Source organism: Corvus brachyrhynchos, unplaced genomic scaffold, assembly GCF_000691975.1.
Source record: "Corvus brachyrhynchos isolate BGI_N302 unplaced genomic scaffold, ASM69197v1 scaffold315, whole genome shotgun sequence".
In the NCBI taxonomy this organism is placed as follows: Eukaryota; Metazoa; Chordata; class Aves; order Passeriformes; family Corvidae; genus Corvus; species Corvus brachyrhynchos.
Window position 1 is genome coordinate 1042917 of NW_008237903.1, and position 19507 is coordinate 1062423.

Genomic DNA, 19507 nt, shown 5'->3' on the forward strand with positions numbered 1-19507 from the left:
CCTCATACTTCCTTAGCATAAAGTAGTACTTCCTACTTCCTTAGGAAGAGTTCTTCCTTGGGAGAATTCCTTGTTTTATAACTTGTATTATTCCTTGTTTTAATAACTTGTTTCACCACAATGAACGTTATGTCTTTCACTATACAGACAATAAAACCACATTTTAAAGCATAACTTCAGCAGAAAGTGACGCAATGCCTCAGTGTGTACATCCACAGGGCAGCTTCTAGCTGCAGAGAACACATCAAATGTTGCTGAGGACCTCTTATTCCTGATAAATATTCAATATTTATCTTTCCCCATCACTTTTATGCTTATGTTTTCAATTGCCACTCCCTCCCACTCCTCTAGTTCTGATCCTGAAGCAGGATTTATGCCCAATACAGACACCAGAAGATGGCTGAGCATTTTCTCATCAGAGCGGGCCCAAAATGACATCATCTGAACTTTGAGAGGAGTTGTATGTCAGTATTCTTGCCAATGTGGCATGAAATGTGTCATTACTGAGCTGGGTGCTTTATACCTATCCACACTACTGGAAAACACTTTTTCTCTTAAACTGCTTGGAATTTAGTGTCTTTTTGCAGCATTTTCTGTGAGATTTTGGCAAAAACATCCAGATTGCAACAGGTGACTCTTCAGGCTGGGACTCTTGTGAATATGTTAAACCCCTCCATGCATCAACTTACTTTTCTGTCATTGGGCTCCACGTTTTCACCTTCATAGTCACCCTTTAAAAAGAGAGAAAATCTGTGTCATCCAGCAGGTTGTGCCAAGAACTGCTCTGCATCCTGCATACCCACGTCTCCCACTCACTTAATGCATCAAAACCAGAAAAAGCAATCTGTAAAATAACACTGTATTTTAGGAGCCCATTTGTCACGGCGCACTTTGTCTTCTGTCGTCGGGCACATTAGGAAAGAGCAATAGTGTCTGTCATGGGGGGAAAAGGAATGAATAAGTGATAAAGGTGGCCTAAAAATGTCAAGGGAAAGGATGCGGTGTTGCCGTGGTATTTGGGGTTCAGCTCAGTCCGCTGGAAAGAGAAGAAACCAGCTGAGAGAGCTGCTCCCTCTCCAGACTCTCCAAACACTCAGGGCTGATTAGAGCTGAGGTTTTAATTTGCAGCTATTTTTTGATATGATAAAGGAGTAAACGAAGGCAATAAGTAACTTCTATACAAGACTATCAGTAGCTGTCTAAAGATGTGAGGCAAGAACACGACGAGAAGTTTATTCAACCTTTCTTTCTCGATTTCTACATGGCACTGCTGTAGTTTTTGAGCCCTGACATGTACGACAAACATCAGGCAGAAAAAGAGGCAGCTCTGTTCTTGGGTGCTCCAAGATAAAGCTCTCACAGTCCCACCTAAAACCAGTGTGAGTGTGGGGAGCAGAAAGCCAGGAAGACGCACTTCACCCTCACATCCCAGGCCAGAAAACGGGCACTGGGCTCAACAGCCCTTGGACACTCACACAGGCTGTACATGAGGAGGGAGCAGCATGACTGCCACGTCCCCCTGACATCTGCCAAGCTTTTCTGTAGGTTAAGAGCATGTGTTTGTCAGTTCTAGTTGTACCCTGAACCTCTAAATCAGAAGGACACCAGCACCCAGCTGTGTGCACCTCTGACAGGATGAGGGTCCCCGCTTGGCTGTGAGTGCCACCAGAATTCCTGAGCTCGATGAGCACCACAGCTGAACATACTCTTGACATCTCACTGAGCTGCTCAGAAGCAGATTTCATCAGTAGGAAGGTCTGCAATCACATCCAGCCCCATGGAATATGGGACTTCAGATCCTTGCTTATGGTTTTTCCTGGTTGCACAGACACACAGCTACTGACACCTCTGCAGGGGGATGTGGCCAAGAGAACCAGCTCCTTGGCGCCCTGGGAATGAATGTGGTTCCTGGAATTGGTGCCAGAGATCTTGGAGGCAGAAGGTCAGGAAACAACAGAGGAATTTCATTTGCTAAAACACTGAAACAACTCTTCTGACGTTCAAATTTATGATCATCAGACAGAGAACAGAGGTGTGGAATTCCTTAAAAGAGAGCAGAGGGATGGAAACAACCTGCAGAAGTTACTGCAGTCCTGACATAAGGGAGAAGGAAGTCAGTCATGTTTGGGATGATGCCACCAACACGTCACACACAAGGGATTTCTTGGTGACAGACAGCAGACGTGTAAAATACAGCGCGAGATCACTTACGTCATGCAGAGGATATGCAGCACTGTAAACTCCATTGGCAAGCAGGCTGGTGATCCCTTGAAAAATAAAGACATAATAGTTATTTATAATTTCAAGGTTAGACAGCCTCACTTCATCATCCTTCCAGGAGATTTCCCTCAAAATAACAGCCATTTGATCAGATAATGATTTTGCTGCCATCTCATTCCTTTCCAGGTAGTTTCATTTTTAATCATATAGGTTATTATACATGACTCATTTTATGAAATGGAGAACTGCAGAGAGCAAGAGGAAGTCATATATATTTGAGAATCAAGAATTAGAAGCCAATGACTTGAAATTAGTCATTAAAATAAATTACATTTTCTGAAAAGTCAGTTTGATTTAAAGGCAAGCCTGAAGATTTGAAAGTGCAGCAGAAGGCTGGATCACAAGGAGAATGTGGCTGGAATTGATGGCACAGGGGAACACACATCCACACGCATCACCCACGCAAAGTTTTGAATTCAGGTTTTAGCCTTTGCGAAGACCTTGGCGTAATACTTACCATATTTACCACATTTTCGTCTTTTATTTAAAAGGGCAGTTTCCTTCTTTCTTCCCTCTCCTTTCCCTGTTTACACATCCGTTTATTAGTGACATGCATGAGGCTGAAAGCAATTAGTGCTTCATCTATTAAATGTCTGTGGCACAAGGGACTGGGAGGAGTCCTGCCTTTCCCAGGGGTGGTGTCGCTCCTTAACCAGGGGTCAGAGGGAGGAGTTGGTGTGGAAGTTTGGAGGAGCACTGCACCATTCCCAAAGGTGGCTGGACCTGGACCTTTGGAGGGCTGTAGCTCATTAATTCCCTAATGTTCTCTCCTCCAGCAGCTGCTGGCTTTAATAGAGCTACTTCCAATTCTGTTCACCACGTCTGGAGGTGCCATGTCGCCCATGAACACACATTTGGGGATGGAATGAACCAGTTTTGGGTGCTGAGTCAGAGCTAAGTCAAGCACTTGTCTTTGTGCAGGGCGACAGTGATTAATGCCAACTGAAAAAAAAATATATATCTATAAATCTGGCCACTGGCATTGGGGAGGATTTGAAAGGACTTAAAAAAAGAAAAGAAAAATGAGGTGTACAGTGTGCTCCACGCTGCCCATCAGTTCATGGCTAAGAAAAGAGTGTGGGACTGGATTTGAAGGAACAACGACTATGAACCTGGAACCAGCTCACTGTAGAGTCATTTTTGATTGCTCTTCAAACGAGGATTGTTCAAGTTCATTAACATTTTCGAGATACTAATCACCTGCTGCAGGAGCAGCTCCAGGAGTGCTCAGTATCTTGCGGTATCATTAATTTTCAAAGCCCTATTTAAGATTATACAGGTCTATGAATTGTCTGCAAATGTTTCCACACTCCTGGCAGAAACAACTGGTGAGCAGATAAATTATTTTCCCAGGGCTGTGAGAAGAGCTACATAGTCCCCTTCTTCAGATCTGGATTTAACAGTGAAGACAGATCCACATTTTCACAAATTTTCCTAATAAATAACAAAGGCTGCAGTGTTCCCCTGGGCAGCTGCCTTTTTCCTGCTGGGCAGCAGTGCTGCAGCATTATCTGTGTTTGTTTAAATCTGTTTGCCACCTCTGCTGGGTTGTAACCCAGCATTCCAGCCCTGGAACACAAAGGAGCTGATTGAGTTATGCTGGGCTGGCCTGATGGCATTTTCATTAGCAATATTGTGTGGCCTTGCCAGTCTCAGGTAGAAGAACCATCCAGGAATCCCAACACACTACCATCCATTAGTGTCTTCCCTATTCAACTAATCCCTGCTGTATTTCCCATTTTCTGGGGAAAAAAAAATACTCAACTGAGAAACCAGTTCCAAGGGAAGAATTCAAACTGAGCTGTGTGACCTTCCCCTTTCAAGAGTCCAAAGACGTAATTTCCAGTGAAAATGATCCAGCACCAGACTCGGAAAGGGTCTTGAAAGTCACACAATAATTTGGATTTCCCATGCTACAGAGAACAGCACTTCTGTTAATACTGGCTGGACACCAAATTTTAGTGTATATAAGGAGTCAACAATTGTGCATTGTGTGTTGCAACTTCGACACAAAAGGCAAAGCATGGAAATAATTTGTGGCATAATTGTTCATCTATTATTTGATGTCTTTCTAAGCAGCTGATGGGTCAATATTGAACAGAACTACCTGTAATTCAAGTTCCCATTGTTTTATTGAACTGCTTGTAGGCAAATAAACGCTGTAACAGATTTCAACAGTCACCAAACATTTTCTTCCATGTTCATGCACTTTTCTCGCTTTGTTTGGGAATTCACTCTTCCACCTTATTTGTTTGGATTTACAATTAACTATTTGTTAGCTTTGGTCCCACAGCCAAGTGTATACCTGTGCATCATGAGATGTAGAAAATAAAGTATATAACAGCTGAGCACGATCAGCTGCCAACAAATCTTTAAGGTGGCCTGATTTGCAGTTCATCTTTCTTATGAGTTTAATTCTTACAGCACAAACTCTAAGGCTGAAATCCTAAAGCTCTTGGTCGTGGCAGTACAAACTTCACATCCCCTGACTTGCAGCACCTGTTCTGAGGGCTGAGGTGCCCAGTTCCAGTGCAAGCTTTGACCCCTGGCTGTTCCATGGGGCTCATCTCAGTTCCACTCAGGATGGTCATCGGTCAAGACCATTTCACTCAAGTCACTGGAAAACCATGGCACCATAAAACGTGGGGTTCCTGCTTGAAAGGAATGGGCCAAGCCACAGACTTCCACTGCAGTTGGAATTCATGGAAATACCCTCATGCATTTTAGGGAGTGTAGGACACAGAGCACATCTCATCTGCTGGTTTATGTCACCTTCCAGCCCTGCAGGGGCTATGTGCTCACTTACCATTTAATTTAGAGTCAAATCTATAAATTCACATTTGAAAAAATGTCAAACAGCTACATAAATTACATTAAATTTCCAAATAAAACAATTACATCCACATACATCAAATTAGAGAGCAGGGGAAAAACCTAAACTCCACAGCCATTTACGACATGCAATTATTTTCAATACCTGAAAAAGATATTGATCTTAAAGCTAAATAAAGTTCCTTACCCATGCTATATTTTGCTTTGGTACACGTCGTTCTTTTCAATATTTCATAAACCTACAGAAGCAGAAGCAAAGAGAGGAAAGGGTTACTTCAGACACTGCCAGTGAAAAGCACGATCTTTTTGTGTACAGCTCAAATATTGGCCAAACCAAGATGTCGATGAAGTCATCATTCTTTAATAAAAGTCATGGTATTCAGGAGAGCAGGGCTCGGAGCTCTCTGTACTGTGCTTTCTGTACAGGAGAGAAAAGCTTAGCTAAATAGTCAGCCACCGAGGGAATTGATGGGGGCAAACAGGGTTACATCTACCCCCTGGTGTAACAGAAATGCTATTTTTGCTCATGTTAGCCACTGATCAAAGCTCAGGGGTGTTCTTCCACCTGGAGCAGCTCTTCCCTCGCCTCCGAGGGCGCAGGCTGGCTCCATCCCAAGGACCCGAGCAGAGCTCCGGGCTCACAGCGTGTACACAGCACGCAGCCGTTTATCAAACTGGGCTAACACAGGCTGACCTTAACATCTCTGAGCCTGCCTGACCCCGGTGGCAAAACAGATGTATTTATTTTGGGATTTATTGCATTTATTGTCGAGTAACCTTTGCACAGCTCAGCAGGCTGCCCGCGAGGTTCAGCTTTCGGCTGCTGCCGTGCAGCGATGCTCTGGGGCGAGGCAAGCAGGCAGCACAGGGAAACCTGGAGCAAAGGCACCTCCTGCCCAGTGCCTGGCCTGTCCGGGGAGCTGGGGGCTGTTTCCCAGCTCCCTAATCCGTGTGCTAACTCGACTCTTGCTCAATTCACTGGAGGAAGCAAGTGAGGGCATCCAGGGCAAGTCCCACAGCTCGTCCGTCTGTCGTCTTGTAACCCCAGTGAGTTAAAGGGCTGTCACAGAGAGATTTCCAGTTATATAATATTTTTTTTTATTTTCTTTTTTAATAACTAAAAGGTCTTTGGCTTAGTTTCTATTCATCAAAGACTCACGGGTAGTGACTAGATTCCTGTTCATTTTGCAGTAGGCGGGAGGGTCAATATTTGCACTGCGGTTCAAAAATACATATGAGAAAGGCAGGGGAGAACTTTAAGAAAGAAGAATACAAACAGCAGTGCACACAGAATAAAATGGTGTTGGGAAACATTCAATATGTTCTTCATTACTGGGTGATTTACAGGGATTTCACACAAAGCAGCACAGCAGCAGCACTATTGTTATATGCCCAGTGTTCCTCCAGTCGTTTAAAAAACCCCTGTCCCTCCCTTTCCTCTCAGCCTCTGCTCTGAGCTCCCGTTTCAGTCCATTTTTCAGTCAGTCTTGCTCATCCTCTTGTCCCATGGAGCCATTTTGTCTTGCTGCCTTGCTCAGCCTGCCATGAAATTTAACTCTTCATTTGTTAAGTTCCTTGCACTTACAAGGATTTTTTACCATACATCCGGACATATAAAAGAAAGCCTACAAACAAAACCCAGGCTTTTTTTTTTTTGGTTTCCCAATCTCAAGTTGAATGTTTTATTTGCAAATAAACTGAATCAATGTTTGCCTTTTCCTTCCCCGTTTCTGTGCTCCTGCATCTGCCTCCCCTGGTCCAGCTCACCTTGCCACCATAACCTGTGCTCACATCAAACCCCTGCACTTCAAGCTGGAGGGGAACTGCCCTGTGGAATACACTGGAATTTCAGAGCAGGAAAGGGAAGTGGGGTATCTCACACCCCTTATCACCACAGCAATGAAAGGCAGCTATGACTGGGATATAAGCTCTTTTGGAAACCACTTGGCATCCCAAAAGGCTGATGTTAAGTATAAGATAAAAGCACGCTGGCAGTCACATTCCAAGGCACCAGTTAGGAGCACGGGAATGGGGCAAAGAGTCCCCGTTATCCTTTGAAATGTGTTGCAGCCAGGCCTGCTTGGCACAGCCCCTTCCAGCTGCCCTGCATGTCACATGAGCTGGCCTTTCCATTCCTCCTTGGTGGCTACAAATGAGGCTACACCTTCTTCCCCAGCTCTATTTTATGTTCTGGAAGTCAGATAAAAGCCATCAACCTCAACACTTTCAATACCATTACAGAGAATTTCCCCCTAAAACTATAAATAATACTCCCTGTGAATACCCGGCTGTTTCGTTGGAATTTGTCTCGGGATATTTCCCAGCATTTTGCAAAAAGAACAATGTACAGCTACAAAAAGTTAAACCAGTCATGGGTGCAGGCAGCTGGTGGGCAGAACCAGTGGTAACATCTAAATATTCCCAGCTGGTGATATCTCTACTAAGAAAATTACCTGTGAACTAGAAAGAAGATCCAAATTATTTTCCAAAAGGCAGCGACCTGTTAGCATCAAACACTACTCTGGAAGTGCTAAATCTGGAAGTGCTTTCTTTATAATTTCAGTACCTGATGGCACAGGAGATCCTTGGCATTTGGTTAAGAAAGATAAACTTGAACAGGCATTGTTCTAAAGCTGTTAACACCACCACTGAGGCAATAACCACCATAAATTATTTATAGGCAGAACTTACTATAGTGCTTCTCGTTTTACTGTCGAAGAAGGAATCTTTGTCAGACAAATCAAATCTGTTAAAAGATTAGAAGGAAGCCCATTAGGTCAGGAAAAAAAAAAAGTAGTCAGTAATTTCCTGTTCTTGTTGACCCCTTCAATATTTTCATTTCTCCTGGGGATGTCTCAGAGCTCACATTAAAGAACAGCTTGTAGAAACCCTGTTAAAAAGCAAGTCCAACCCAGCTCATACAGTTTAAAGAGGCTGCTTACACATTTCACTGTTTTTATGTCTTTATAGGTTTCTCAGCACAAAAGAGAATGTTGGTGCTCATTTTAAGTTGAATCCCTGACCACTGCTGGCCTTGAATTTCCCCTCATAATCTTTAATTTTCCTTGTGAGGCTGCTGTTTTCTCCCTTATTCAGCAGAGACACAGGTGGTCTCACTGGAAAAGCCACCTGCAAACAGTGTGAGGCCCATCCATGTCTACACTCAGGAGCATCTTTTGGACCTTCTCTGAGCCTCCAGGAACACCCCACACTCAGCAAACACACAAACACATTTCCTGCAAGCCCAAGGCCAGGCCAAGATGTCACACACATTGACTGGCCCAACCCCACCAGTGCTCTGCATCTCTGGATGAAGCACTAAAATCCCTGCGTGTGCAGGGAAGGGATCCTGCCCTGGGATTGTTGTTTGTTCCAGCTGGCACATCCATTAACACGGCCTTCAAAGTGACTCCTCTGGGATGCTGGCCAGGGAAGAGCAGCAGCAGAGCAATCCAGGGCAGGAGAAGCTTTGGCGGGGCTTTGCCTCATGATTTTTTCCCCTACACCCACATTTACAGCTGTTCTTGCTGATCTGGGATCGATGGCAAAGCCACCTCTGACTTCACAGCACTTCAAAGGCAAGGCTTGGTTGGCACTACCTGTGTCAGCTGCCCACACCAGATAAATTAAATTATTCTGAAATTCATCAACCCACATCTCTGGCTGCAAGTTTTACCAAGCATTATAAACCACACTATTATAAACCACATTATAAATCCCCTTTGGCAGCCTGACAGATAAAGTGTACAGTTATACAGATGTGCATTATGTGCCACAACAGCAGCTACAACACACAGAGATTTCTCTACAAAGACTCATTCCTCAACAGCAAGCCCCAAAATCCCCCAAGAAGTACATTTACTGCAAAATGGAAATATTCTTTGCAGCAATGCCCACCAAAGTGTTGGTGTTCATGTTCCCGTTCACCCCCTGGTGCCTGAGCTGCTCTCAGGGAGGCTGGAACCTGTAGACATGGATATTTAGGGAAATTCACTTACAAGTGCTGCTTCTCTCTGGAGAAGGGGTAGGAGAGGCGCTTCACTGTCTGAGGTTTGTGTTCTGCTACTTTTGGCTGGATGGGCTCTGTTATTTTTTGAATTACAGAATTAATCTTTTTCAGGAGACCGTGGGTCTGGTTGATCTGATACATCTGAGGGGGCAAAGAGAGAAAAAACCCCAAGAAACCAGTAAAACTTCACTGCTTTTTGGTTATCCATAGGTCAGAGTGGACTGCAAGGAATAAACCAGCAATTAGATAAATGTATCACAATAAACTGTTGAGGAGTGGGGTTTACATTCTTGAAATCATCCAGAAAGACAGGGATGGGAAAGTCAAACCAAGGGTTAGGGAACCACAGGATTGCTACAGACTTTTTTATCTAATTGTGCTTCTGATTAAAATCCCTGGTAAGTGAAGCAATAATGGGGATTAATATGAAATCCAAACCGAAAGTGTGGTTTTAGTGTTGTAATAAATGATGCTGGGCTTGGAGACTGTCTCTTGCTCCATTATGGACTTCCCTGTGCAGTCTGGGACCTGCACTTAGTCTGTGTTTAAATATTAATCCATCTATGAGCTGTGCTCACTGAGCAGGTAGTTATCGATCTATCTATCTATCAATCATGGGTGATTTAGAATTGATGAAAATACACTGTCATTCCTTTAATGATATTTCAAATATTCTGAAAGGTAATTTATTTTGTGGTAGAGTGGCCCCAGCTCCTGCAAACATGACTGACTGTGTATAGGAATAGTCACTAAACCCGGCGAGACAAATTCTTATCCTTGTGTTCATTTTCAGCAGTCTTCAGGTGAGAGAAAAGTGTCCAAAATGCACACACAAATGTCACCATCAATTGCAACCTCTTCTTTTAAAACAGACTGAGGATGAAATCACTCTCATCATGTACAGACAGTGGTAGCAGCCAGAAATTCTTCATTTCCATTCCTCCTTTCACTTTTTCTCTCTGCTGCCCCAAGCAAGTACATTTGTGACTTTCATTTTTGGTGCACATTAGTTAATTGTTTTTAAAGTACTCGTGTAAAGAGAAGTCTGCATTTGCAAGGTGCTCTGAGAGGAACAAATGTTTAAACTATGCCTTCTTGAGGAAAACAAGAAGACCAGGACTGACCTTTTTTGTGGGCATCTTGAGCTTAAGGAATTCCGCCTCTCGACACAATACATTCCACGGTGCATGTATTTTTACAAATCCAATTCCATGGATTTTAGTCTTAACAGGAAAAAAAAAAAAGCAGGGGAAAATGTTACTGATGAGAGGAAATTAAATATATTACCCCTTGTGATTCATACATAGTTAAGGAACAAACAGTCCATCAGTGCCACCATGATAAATCTCATTTGTTTGAGAGAGTTGGTTTCTAACAACAGGACAACCATTGAACACCTCACTGTGCTGAACTGCTATGGAACGTGACTCAAAAAACACTATTGTCTCCCAGAGTAATTACCACAAGGTTAAACAGATAAAAACTGTTTGGGAAATAAAAGCTGATGACTGTGGACACAAATACAGGCTGAGCTAGTTAAATTTGAAGCAGAGGCATCCAGCCAAAATGGTGTGATTTGGTGAGTGTGTTGTAATTGCTGAGAGAGCCCCTGCTGCCTCCTGAGAGCTGCTCATACCTCAGAGCAACAGCCTCAGAATCAAATGTGAGTATCTCCATTAAAGCATTGTAATTAGGAAAACTGGCAGGAATAACTCCACAGAACAAAGAAAAAGGAGGATAGAAGTTAATGGCAACATTGGTGGTTTGCCTGCAGCCCAGTAATTCTCTGAGCTGCGTTCTAGAGGGCCGGACATGGATGTTTGCTCCTGGCACTCCCACATACGCCCATGTTTGCTCCCCCTGGAGCAACCGTTCCAAAGGCCCTGGACAAACAATTTCCAACCAGGAGGCATTCAGCAAACAGAAGAGAAATGAACTTTAATGAATCTTTCTAATCTTGCTGCTGCACCAATTCAGTTATTGCAATAACTAGCTTTCACACATCTATATCCTCACCAGCTTTCTAGAAACTGGTTACTCAGAGGACCATGGAATGGTTTGGGTTGGAAGGGAGCTTAGGGATCATCCAGTTCCAACACTCCTGCCATGGACAGGCCAGGCTGCCCCAAGCCCTGTCCAACCTGGCCTTGTTTTAATCAATTATTTGTGGACATCGAGCCGCTGACCGCAATTCTTTGTGTGTGACCATCCAGCCATTTCACTGAAGAGAGCTTAAGTGATTTATTAAACACCATCTGTTTAAGAAGCCTTTGCTCTTTTGGAATCAGTGAGGTCTCCAAAGCAGCTTTGTGGCTTTTCAGGCCCAACTGACTGCAGATCTTTCCCCCTGCATGGATGTGCTGGATGTGGAAGCTGATGTAAATCCCCGAGTCTTGCTTTCATCGCTAGACTTTCCTCATGTGGTTTGGTGTCTTGCACTGAAAGGACAGGGTTCCCTCTCTTTTACAGTGTCCTGGCTTGACCCCTGTGCCCTTCTGCATCATTTGAAATCATATTACATGTCATAGGTGGAATCTCCCATCTGGCAAAGGGTTTAAATATCCATGACTTGGCACCTGCCAACTCCCAGTTTCCTACAGGAACCTGCAAGCTGGACAGAAAGCAAGTCTGATTTTCACTGGAAGACAGAGCAGGGAAAGGTTTTGGGGTTTTGTTGCATTGAACCATGTTAAATATATATATGACATACACATAATATATAAAAGATATAAATGTCTGCAATTTGTGAGGAATAGGTGACAGATTTATTTTTTAGCAGGCTGTTCCCAGGTTGAAATGTTTACCTCAGCTTTTGGATCCTGTAAATAAAACCAGCATAAATGTTTACCCTCTCTCTCAGGAGTCTGAGGCACATTGGTTGGGTCAGATAATTGTAGCAGCTTTCTTTGAAATTAATACTGCTGTGTCTATTTCTGCTAATCACACACTGGCAGCACTTCACATACATCATTTTTTATACCGTCTAATGGGCTTTTAATAGAATATCCTGTTTTCAGGGTGCAGGTGGAAGACGTTACAAGCTGTACTGTTCACGTCTAGGAATGGAAAGAGCAAACTGTAAGGCAGACCCACGTGCCCCAGCAGGAGCGTGGACCAGAGCCTCCTGAACAAATTTAATTCTCCTCGAGCCTATATTGAGGAATAAAGATGATGCTGCCTGTATCAGATTTTTTTTTTCTCAGAACTGGAATTACCAGGGGATCCAAATCACTGCATACTGTAAACCCACCAAACTGGGATCAGTGTTCAGAGCAATTTAAGCCTCACTTCCAGATAGCACAACACAGCTGTGTTGCAATGGCGGATGTGCCACAAATCCTGGCCAAGAAAAGCCAGGAACTTCACCTCAGTGGGGCATTTACAATACCATGTCACACTCCTGTGCAGCCAACTAAATCACTGGGTGAGGATGGCATTGACTGCCAGAACTGCAATCAAATCCTGCAGGAGCTGAGCTTGTGCAACCTTGATCAGAGCCAGGTTCGCAGGGACGGCTCAGCACCCCCCAGGGCCTGGCCACCAATTACCCTCTCTATCTTTAACCCTTTTAAATGGATCCTTACATCTTCATCACGTTCCAGCTCCAGCCCAGCCTCCACGAGGTTCCCTTCATACTCCTCCCTGCGGAACCTCTTGTCGTCCTCGTGGTAATCCATGTGAGTCTCACTCTCCCCCATCTCCAGCTGCACGCCCTTCCCTGGAAGGGGCTGGTCCTGCTTGGTGCTTCGGACACTGGCATCATTCTGCTGAGCCCTCCTGGCCAGAGTCTTCCCGGCTGAGGACTTCTTGTAGTGGTAAACCAGGATGTAGTCCACTTTCCTCTTGCCATCTCTGAAGTAGAGCCCGTATTTGCAGTCAGCATCCGGATTTTTGGATAGGGAATTTAATAACTGGAAGTGGGGAATGGGGGTGTGGAGAGAAGGAGAGAGAAAAATAATGATTGCACACCCCAGCACAAGCACCAGACAGACCATCCTCTCCTCTCAAAGCTCCTTCCCTGGAGCACACGATGCCCTCTCTCCAGACAGGCAGCAGGTGGGAGGAGTCCCCCCATGCTACTTACTCCAAAAATTTTTGCAAGTTAACACCTTTAATTTTACTGATAGCCAGCTGGGGTTTTATTGGTCTGGAATAAATAGATTAAATGACTGGGATTTAATCTAATCAGCAGCACACTGGTTCATAAGTCAGCTACTTGGTGGGTTTGAGCTTCTCCTTCGGGGGTTAATCGCCACTAAGATCATCTGTCCTTTTCCACCCATGACATGTGCAATGTTGCAATTCTGACAAATAGATTAATATCGTGTGGAAACATTTCTCACTTCTCTTATCTATCATTGCAAGTCTGTATCATCTGAGAAAGAGATCATCTTAGATACAGACTGAAGGGAGCCAGCTGGTCCTGCAGCACGGCCAAAAACGCGCATGGAAAGTAGCCAGGGAAGTGGGGTCACTGCTTATTGAGTTCACCACTTCTTTTTCCCACTTATAAAACCCATGTCACTATGCAATCTCTTGGTGGCAATGGCTTTATTCCCAGCCTGAGTAAATGCTGGGTAAGCATTGCAAGATACATGAAAGGTAAGACTCAAAACATAATTTCATTTCCAAGCATTTATCTGAAAACTGCACAGGCCAAGTGTAGAAACAAACAAGCAAGCAAACAAAAAGGTACTAACAATTAATTTATTTCTACTTGTATAACACTTCTCATGCATAATCCACAATTCTACCCTTGGAGATCCACGTACTATTAAAAAAAAGAAAAGAAAGAAAATTCACTAGTTACTGGCCTTTGTTTTTACAAAAAAGGCTCATCACAGGAGTGGCTTTTCAGCAACCAAGGAAATTTTCTGGCTTTTAAGTCTATAGAAGAATGTCCATCCTCAGTGAAAGGAAAAGGACTTGTGCTCCAAAAGAGAGCAAGAGGCCATCAGTTGCAAAATGCTAACATCTATTTGGGATGTGCACACCTGCTTACTTCATACATACAACGGGAATGTAAGTTATTCTAGATAGCCTTTGCTCTCTGCTTCTCTCTCTGCTTCTCTCTCCTTTAGGATCTTGCTCCTCTTTCCCATTTAACCTAAACCCTTTGCATCAAGTTAATAAATATATAATAAAATAGTACAGCATTTGGTGCCACCTTGGAGTTCACTCTTTGTCCTCTTGCCTCTATTTCCTGTTCCATGAAAACAGGGAAGGTTATTTAGCCATGCCAAACTCTTCAGGGCACAGGCTGTTCATGTTCGTGCCCTCTCTAGATATTGTCATTTAGTTCTTAAGCATAACTTTGATGTAAAAGACCATTGATAACTCTTGCTTTCCAATTGCTTTGTGATTAATGGCACGTACCTGTGAATTCAGAACACTTTTTTCAAAGCAAGCTGACAGTCTGCTTGTGGCAGGCAACTCACTTACGCAAATTTCTACAGAAACAAAACATTAACAAATGGCAACCAACTGGATTGTGTTTAATTTTTCTTTAAGATGTGTCAATCTTACTAATTAGTTAAACAGCAGCTTCTGAAAAACCTGGCTGAACCACCACTGTGGCTACTAAAGCCTCAACAGATTCATTAATACGTGAGAATAGCTATATCCCACTGCAAACAGGAAGCAGCCGAAAAACTTGGTTCTGTTTTAAAGAAATTAATGGTCAGATTATTTTAAGGATGGGGTATAAATGCTGAAAGGTACTCATGGGCCCCCTGTTCTCTTGCAGTGCTGCTGTGCTTAAATGGAGTTGCATTGACTTAGGCCATGTCCCTTCAGCTGTGAATGAGACAGAGAAAAGACATTTCAGTTTCACCACAGCAGGAGGATTTTAACACCCTGACAGAATCATTCCTCCATGCTCCATCCTAATTTTAAGCACAAGCACAATAAATCACATGCTGCTTTTTCAGGTTCCTCCTTCCCCAGTGAATCTCTTGTATAGCCCACTCCACCTTAATAAACTCGTTTTTAGGTTGGTTATTACATAACCAACTCGTAATCACAATGGGTATTCATATTACTGACTTCCTCTAAAATCTGCGTTAAGGAATTTAACTGAGGAGCAGTAAATGACACTGGAAATCTGATCTCTGTTGTGTGCTGCAGAGGATCAGTTTAATGTTACCTATGTCAACAATGGCTTTTGCATAAAATTTTAGGCATTCTCTTCTGTTCTCCTCTGCACTGGCAAGAAGATGTGAAGGTTGGCACAGCCTTGTTGCCAGATTCCTTACTCTGAGAAGAGTCAGCCCCTTTTTATGCTACAGGTGAAACCAGGTTCCCTTTCTCACACAGCCAAGAACAACCCCCAGCACACCAGCATGGACAGTGCCCGGTGGCAATCCTTCCCAGCACCTTGGGAAAACGGAGGGAGGGGATTTCAGAGCATCCTGGGAGTGGAGAGGATGAGAAATGAGCTGAGGGGTGAAGTGCAGCGTGCCTGTTCTGGCCCAGCAGGCCCGTGATTACTCACTGTGCTCTCGTGCTGGTCATAGCCGATGTCCTCGATCGCTCGGATGTTGATGATGTGGATGCCCTTCTCCTCAGCAGGTAGGCAGGAGTATTTCTTGTTCACCCTCATTCCTGTCTCCACTGGAGCCTCACTGAGATCTTCTGGCAGAAAATCCACCCCATGAAACTCGCTGTCTGCGTCTGAGAAGAAAGGGAACAATTTTATCAAGACACTTTAATCCCAACACTTGCTCCTCCCAGAGCCACCCAAAAGCTGAAATGTATCCTGTGCCTGCCTTCTCCTGCCAATGAGCCCTTGGGCAGGGCTCCCACCCCTTCTCCCTGCCTCCCTTCTCAGCTTTCTTCAGCCCTCTTCAGCCCTACCTGGGTCTCCTCCTCCTCCAGAGGAAGAGTGTTCAGTTAACTTTTATCCTGCACTGGTGTCTCAGGATGTTTTCACTCTGTGGGCTCATGGAATGATTGTATTTCTTGGCAAGAGAAGGAAAAAAGCAGGGGGAAAGAGGAAAACTGCTGATGAGGATAGGTGCCACAGTTCTTTCCCCTTTTCAGAAGGCGTTTTCTCCTTTAACTTGTTCATGCTGAAGAACTAAGTCAAGGGTTTCCCCTCAAGTACCTACATTCTGCATCTGATTTACTGAACCATTCTTATTTAAGCAGTTTTGAAAATCTGGGGGGGTTCTCCCTCTCAAACTGCTTCTGATGAAGACAGAACTGTTTCCACTTACTGTTTAAGTACACAGATAGGCTAAAGGATTTAATATAAGAGTTTCATTACGAACTGAGCGACCAGATAAGTGACAGAATGCAAACTGTTGATTGCATATGGGCACTTATACAAGCAACAGGAGGCAAAGTATTCCAAGATTTTATTAATTTTGACATTGAAATAAAAGACTGCAGCATTGTACCCTTTTTTTTTTAAACCACACAGGAGCGGGGCTTGCTCGTCTGAAGAGTGAAGATAAAGCAAGTATTGTAGAGGTTATGGACACTAAATTAGCTTTCCCAAACAACAAAAACATGCAACCAAGTTCCCTGTCTGGGTCTGGCTGAAGTTCAGGGATAATGTTGAGGAAAGAAACAAGGAAAATCTCACTCCCCAGCAAGTTTGCAGATGATGTGAAACTGAGGAGCAGGACTGATAAGGTGGAGGACAAGGCTGCCACTTCAAGGGGTCTTGACAGGCTGGAAAAATGCAAACCCAAAAAAAGTCCCCCACTTCTGCAGGCCAAAGAAAGGAAGGCAAATGAGGGGTTCCCATTCCTGCCTTCACCTACCAGCTGAGTAGGCAGAGACACAGCAGGACCAGATTTGATGCCTTAGGTTTCAACTTTCATATTTTTTATTTCTTTAGCACCCCAGAAAGAACTGATGCCTTGAGACGCCACCTAAAAACAGAGACTGGACAAGAACAAGGGAATAAAGGTGGGTATTTATTTGAAAGGCCTTCAGAGGTACCCCTGGGGAGCCAGAGGCCACTGCCAAGATGGACCCCAAGATGGACAGCAGGTCATGAGTTCTTCACACCTTTATAGGTTTGGTTCATTTGCATAGCAGGGTTAATTCTCCAATTAAAGCTTCAGTTCTATGATGTAATTCCCCTCAGCTTGCCCCCCTCTCAAAGGCTTTTGGTTTATACTTTTTGGGCCTAGGACAGTCTGGGTGTCCTTGGAGAGCAGGCCTGGAGAGGCTTTGTTATGTTTAACCAAGCATGAGAGAGCAGAAGTGAACAGCTACAAGGAACTCCAGAGTTACACACTGGGCAGTACAGGATTTGAAAAATATTAAAGTTAAAACCTAAGGCATCAGATTCTTCTCACAGGTGCATGAGGAAAGGGTGGGGGGCTACAGACATAAGTTGCAACGAGGGAGATTATGACCAAACATTAAAAAAATCTCAGTTCTCTAACAACAAGAGTGATCACACGATGGGGAAGGAAACCAGTGAAGCTACAAATCTCCGTCCATCCCTGGAGAAGGTCAGAGCTTGACCACACCTGGCCTCAAGCAACCTCACCCAATGTGAGTGTTGGGAGGGCACTGCACTAATCCCTGCACTGGTGATCAGGCTCTTCGCGGGGACGAGGCAGGAGCCAGCACGGACACCCGCAGCAGGCAGAGGAGGAAGATGCAAGCGAAGCCCCGGCACACCTCCTGAGCTTATCAGCCAGAGAAAGGTAAACATTACTGTTATGAAAGCCATGCTTCTGTGGAATCTGCAGTTGTGCTTCTCTGGAACTTGCCGACGCCACGAGCTTGTTGCTCATTTCAGTTCTGGGCAATCTGCCGCCCCAAGCTGCTTTCATAGGAACTCCAGTGCTCATTAACATCGTCACCTTACCGTAAAACCTGGGCAGCAAGCGCCCTTTACACATTCATGTGCACAGCATCTAACACCCACACCTTTGCAGATCTGGGCTGCTCTCCTTGGCTTTCCTTCAAAACTCTCCAATAATTCTCACCAGAACAGATACCACTCGTGAGATCTTGGGGCAGCACCACCAAACGCAGCGAGCTGCTTGAACAGCAATTTGTAACAGTTAAAGAGGATATTTTGGGGGTAATACAGAGATGCAGCCAAAAATCCGCTGGCTCATGGCAGCAGCTGGAATGTTTGTAGTAATTCCCTACCTATGTATGGTCTCTTTTTCCCAACACACAGACACACACGGGCAGGCTCCCTGAACAAGGGCAACTGAAACAAGTGTGGTCAGCTGCTGTATCCTCTGTACTCAAGCCTTTATTCTGTGGCTGCAAAATACTCATAAAATAATACAGCTTCTGGAACTTCATAAGCATAACAACCTGCATTTTTATTCGGAAGGAGGCCAGAAACAACTTTGTAGAAACAATGGATTAAGTGCTGTAAAAGTCCTCTCCTTTTTTCCCCTCTTTTTTCACACGTGTACTAAGTAAAGCCCAGTTACGTCAGCATTTTGCAGAGGGTATTAGAAGAGAAGCGCCTTTTAGTGACTGTGAAGCTGAATAATGGACCTGTGAACTGAAAAGTGCTTGTTTAGGGACAGAATAGGCTCCGAGGAGAAAATCACAAGCTTCATTGAGCCCGAAGGACCTCCCTGTGCTCTGGGGCTGCACTTCCAAGCAGTGTTTGTGAAGTCCCAGCACAGAGCAAGGAGACCTGCTCAGATGATTCAGCACCATTGTGCAAGCCCAAACAATCGCCCCTCCCTCCCCCGACACAAGCAGATATTTACATTTGTGTTTACACATCAGTAGCCTGGCAATATTGGAAAGAACAAGTGCTTCAGGTAGGCAGTGAATCATACCATTTTGGTTTATTATGATCACACTGGAAAATACGTGAATTGGGAGAGCTTTCTTGATATAATCTTAATTACACCAGATTTGATTTCTGCACTAAAGGATGATGTCAGGATTTAATACCAAGTAAAGCCATCCAAACCACTTTGGTAATTACAAACACCCAGGGATTACAACCAATTCACTTGTGCTGATTTGGCAGAGGTCAAAGCCTTCTGTTGCAGAACACAAAACCTCTTTTTTACATGGAGTAGAGCATTTCGAAGACTTAAAACCATGAATATTTTATGTTAATCGTATTAAACAAGGACAATAATTTAATCACAAAATAAATTCATGTTCAGAATTATTTATGGCAAGATAGCAGAGGTAAGGTGAGGCGTGCAAAGAGCAATAATGTCCTAATTCAGCTAGTCTGACATCCTAATCTCTTTGCTGGGAGCTGAAAGAGGAGAGCATTGTGAAAACGCTGCCTTTGCTGCCTTCTAATGCTGACTAACCCACTCTCTTCTATTTATTAAGCAGAAGACACTACAACAAAGACTTGAAGAAGCACTCAATGTGTTTCAACACAGCCATAAAACCAATCCACCCTTTCTCCTCTGCATCCAC

General features: G+C 44.0%; 1 protein-coding gene across 3 annotated transcripts in view; it reads right to left on the reverse strand.

Moving 5' to 3' along the window:
• Positions 1 to 15823, reverse strand: part of ANO1 (anoctamin 1) — a 43782-nt gene extending 27959 nt beyond the window's left edge. For all 3 annotated transcript variants that reach the window (XM_017733044.1, XM_017733045.1, XM_008632684.2), the window contains exons 1-8: positions 15615 to 15823; positions 12706 to 13032; positions 10246 to 10344; positions 9111 to 9262; positions 7804 to 7858; positions 5300 to 5351; positions 2212 to 2267; positions 690 to 731 (exon numbers count right to left, since the gene is read on the reverse strand). In XM_017733044.1, the coding sequence (XP_017588533.1) occupies positions 690 to 731; positions 2212 to 2267; positions 5300 to 5351; positions 7804 to 7858; positions 9111 to 9262; positions 10246 to 10344; positions 12706 to 13032; positions 15615 to 15722 (891 nt within the window). In that variant the 5' untranslated portion in view covers positions 15723 to 15823. The remainder of the gene's footprint in view (positions 1 to 689; positions 732 to 2211; positions 2268 to 5299; positions 5352 to 7803; positions 7859 to 9110; positions 9263 to 10245; positions 10345 to 12705; positions 13033 to 15614) is intronic.
• Positions 15824 to 19507: the final 3684 nt, after the last annotated feature.